Source organism: Aplysia californica, unplaced genomic scaffold, assembly GCF_000002075.1.
Source record: "Aplysia californica isolate F4 #8 unplaced genomic scaffold, AplCal3.0 scaffold00082, whole genome shotgun sequence".
Taxonomy (NCBI): Eukaryota; Metazoa; Mollusca; class Gastropoda; order Aplysiida; family Aplysiidae; genus Aplysia; species Aplysia californica.
The window spans coordinates 1,716,771-1,720,768 of record NW_004797352.1 but is presented as its reverse complement, the minus strand read 5'-3'; the positions used below and the strand labels follow the sequence as shown (position 1 = coordinate 1,720,768).

The 3,998-nt window shown below is 54.8% G+C and overlaps 1 protein-coding gene across 1 annotated transcript in view; it reads left to right on the top strand.

Annotated features, from left to right (window-relative positions):
• Positions 1-610: 610 nt before the first annotated feature.
• Positions 611-3,998, top strand: part of LOC106011268 (uncharacterized protein YMR317W-like) — a gene marked incomplete in the record, with an annotated part of 16,208 nt that continues 12,820 nt past the window's right edge. The window contains 2 exon segments of the mRNA XM_035968791.1: positions 611-1,388; positions 1,803-3,705. Of these exon segments, the coding sequence (XP_035824684.1) occupies positions 611-1,388; positions 1,803-3,705 (2,681 nt within the window).

Genomic DNA, 3,998 nt, shown 5'->3' with positions numbered 1-3,998 from the left:
CCCCTTTTCCCCCTCACTTATATGACCTTATTGTGTTGCAAGCGCCTTAAAACTCTCACTAAAACTAAAACTAAATCTTTGTCTGGATATAGGCCTTTTTGTAAAGACATTTTGTATCGACGCACCCACGGGACTGGTTGAGAACTGGTGTGTCATTTGGAAGTGGTTACTTATGGGCCCTCTCAGTGGATTGAGAACTGGTGTGTTATTTATAAGTGTGTGACGTTGGAATCTCACGATGGACTATTAAGAACTGCTGTGTAGTTTGGAAGTGTGTACCTTATTTGAACTCTCGCAATGGACTGAGAGCTCGTGTGCAATGTGAAAGTGTGTATTTACGCAATCTCGCAATGAATTAAAAACTGGTTTGTTATATATTTTGGTAATTTGAAAGTGTGTACCTATGGACCCTCGCGATGGATTGGGAACGTCTTCTGTTTCATTTGGAAACGTGTGTAGCTGACCTTTGAACTGTCGCACTATGATGGACTGACTGAGAGCTGGTGGTGGTGAGCCGTCTCAAAGTGTGTCACCTCGGACAGAGAAAGTTCCAGAGGTTCCAAAGAAGATTTCAGAGAAGTTCCCGAGAACGTTCCAGAGAAGGTTCTAGATGAACCCACGGGTGAGCCCCAAAGCCCGGAGTCTGGCCCTGGCGGGAAAGAATGGGGTCACCCGCTCACTCAACGGGGGGATCCCCAGCTACATCAAGGCCACGGACAAGGCCGCGACCTTGAACTACGACCCGGGTCTCCTTGACCTCGTTCCGACCTCAGTGCCGGATGGGAGTGACGGAGTCGGTGACGGTGACGGTGGTGTGTCGGCCGTAGCCGTGAAGGGTCGGAGCCAGCATGTTCGTTTCGCTTCTTTTTCGGACGATACTGCTGGTGGTGGTGGTGGTCGGAGTGACGTTATGGCTTCTGGTGATATTTCTGGCGTCGGTGGTGGTGGTGGGGGAGGGGGAGGTGGGGTCAATGATGAACAAACCCAGGTGGGTGCTCGGTCGTATCGTGACGGTCTTCCTGTGACGTCGTGCTCTGACGGTGACGTTTCGGTTGTCGGCCGGAGCAGGGTGAATGGCGTATCTCACGAGAATGGTGACGAGACTGGTGGTGGTAGTGGTGGTGGTGGTAGTGGTAGTGGCTGTTATAACGGTGGTGGTGTGGTTGTTGTCGGTGGTGGTGGTAGTGGTAGTGGTAGTAGTGGTGGAAGTAGTGCTAGTCGCGAAGCCGGGGTGAGGAGGGATGCGACTAAAGCCGTGCTTAGAAGTAACTCGTTTACCGCCGCAGATTCTGCTGCTGCCAAGGGCGGCGGCGAGTCTTTGCCCCCCTCCACCGCCACCACTACCACCACCTCCCCTTTATCATCTGGCGTGGCTGCCAAGAGAAGCTGTTCGCTCCCACGTGATGGAATATCGGCGCCTCCCCCGTCCTCGTCGTTGTTCTCGTCTTTGTTATCATCATCGTCGTCTTCAGACAAAAATATAACGATGGATAATTTCTCTCGGGATAAGCAACAGCAACAACAACAGCAGCAACAACAACAGCAGCAACAACAACAGCAGCAACAACAACAACAACAGCAGCAGCAACAACAACGTTTCTCCCCTCACCAGTCGCTGTCGTCAGTGTACAAGAGCGCCTCTTTACCCACCTCTCCCACCACATCCAGCAACCCGAGAGGTCAACATCTGAGGTCAGCCATTGCCTCCTCCTCCTCCTCCTCCTCTTCTTCCTCCTCACACACCTCGGCTCAAAGACAGGTGAGTTCACTTGGAAAGAAAGATTCGAACTCATCTCTTTCAGTCCACTTCGCGGACTCCCCTCCAACCGCCCCACGCCACACCTCGGCGCGTCATCAGGCCGCTGTACCACGTGGTGACTGTCTTGACTCTACCACCTACACCACCACACCCACTACCGTTGAGAATAGAGGGGAGGAGTTCCGAACCCGGGCTGGGACCGCGGAAAGCAGCATTATTTCGGCATCTGTGAGTAAGATGAAAGAACTTCCGTGCACGGGCGGTGCTCACTACTCCAACGATCGACACGAGGGCCACTCACGCAGGCAGCTACATCAGCAACAGCAGCAACAGCCGGGGTCGAACCAACACGCTGACAAAAACAGCAGCTACAACTTCCTCCCTGCCGACCTATCAGTCACGGCGCTGTCAGATCTGTGGCTTCAGAACCAGCATAGGTCGTCGTCGGTCGTGACGTCACCATCACAGCATAGGTCGTCGTCGGTCGTGACGTCACCATCACCGCAAAGGTCGTCGGCTGTGACGTCACCACATAGGTCGTCTTCGTCATCCGTGACGTCACCGCATAGGTCATCGTCGGTCGTGACGTCACCATACCCCTCGCCACACGGCTCGAAGAGTGATCTGAAGCTCAAACTCTTCCCCAAAGACATACTCGCTCCCTCCTCCTCCTCCTTCTCCTTCTCCTCCCCGTCTGTCACGGGTCGCCTTGACAACATTGTGAGGGACCTCCCCCCCTCCTCCTCCTCCTCTTCCTCCCCCGCCAAATACTCGCCCTCGTCTCACCCGCACTCTTATCACAACTCCCCGTCGCTAGGGACGCCTTCGCACCGCACGCCTCATCTGAGGCGGGAAGCGAGACAGTTAGCCACGTCGGCAGGTTCTGCTGGAGCGTCATCGTCCCCGTTACCGTTATCGTCGTCGTCGCACATTCCGGATTACCCCCACCCCCATCACCCCCACCCCCCTGGCTCACCCTACTCACCAGCACTGCACCACAAACTTTTGGATCAAGTCAAACTGGAGCAGGGCCGCCATTTTCTCCTTCAGCAGCTGAGCGGGCTGGGTATCGGTGTCGGTGGTGGAGGTGTCGGTGGCGGTATCGGTGTCGTTGGAGGTAGTAGCGTCACGGACCCTCTGTCATTGACCCCTTCTTCGTCCATGTCGTCGACTTCATCTCTAAGCAAAGAACTCACCCCTCCTAGTCTGAGAGATTTGAACATGTCGTCCGGTTCCCCGACAACTTCTTTGTTCCCCGCACACAACTCTAGGGGAATCCCCCTCCGCCATCTTGCAGACTCGCCTCGACTACCACCCTCATCGCAACATCATCATCAACAACAGCAGCAACAACAACAGCAGTCGCCCACCTCATCCTCCCGCCTCCTCCCTAGCGCGACACCAACCCCTCCCACCCCGTCAAAAACCACCACCACCACCACCTCTTCTGCCTCCTCATCCTCCTCCTCCTCCTCCTCCTGCTACCGCAAACAACCACCCTCCTCCTCTGCCTCATCAGCTGCTTGCTTCCGTAGTGACTGCGTCCTTGGCAACCGGCTTGACTACGTCACATCCGCTGTGCCGGCCGGTGCGTCATTGGGCGGAGTCCGGGAATTCCCACAATTATCTCCTCTTTCTCCTTCGCCCACCGGCTGTCCTAGCCCCGCCCTGCTCTCGTATCTAGAACTCCGGAACGCGTCTACGGAAACTGCCGAAAGGGGGCGAATGCCGTCTACGGAAACTGCCGAAAGGGGACGAATGCCTTCTTCTACGGAAACTGCCGAAAGGGGGCACGGTTCTTCTTCGTCGTCTTCCTCTTCGACGGAGCGCGGGGCTGAGCAGGACTTGGCCTCGTTGATGAAGAAAGAGTCGATCGCCGCCAGCTATCAGCTGGAGTATTGCTGGTTTTGTGGCCGGCCCATGCCGCTCTTTGGCGCCAACAACAGGCAAGTATTGCGGATAGCTGGGCTGTGCTCCGAGGGACATGGGTTCAAGTCCCTCTTTGTGCTGGGGTGGTATTTTTGTTCGTTTGATATGGTTGTACTTAAACGCTGTCCGTGTGGGTTTAGTCAATGTTGTTGTTTTTTTGGTGTTTTTGGGTGTTTTATTTTTTGTGATTTTGATTTTGTTTTTGAATGGGTGGCTATTCGTTTATCTCTCACGTCCCCTTTTTGTATTTGTCCCTCCCGGCTCCCTCCCCCATCACTCTCTCTCTCGCGCTCTCTCTCTCTCTCTCTCT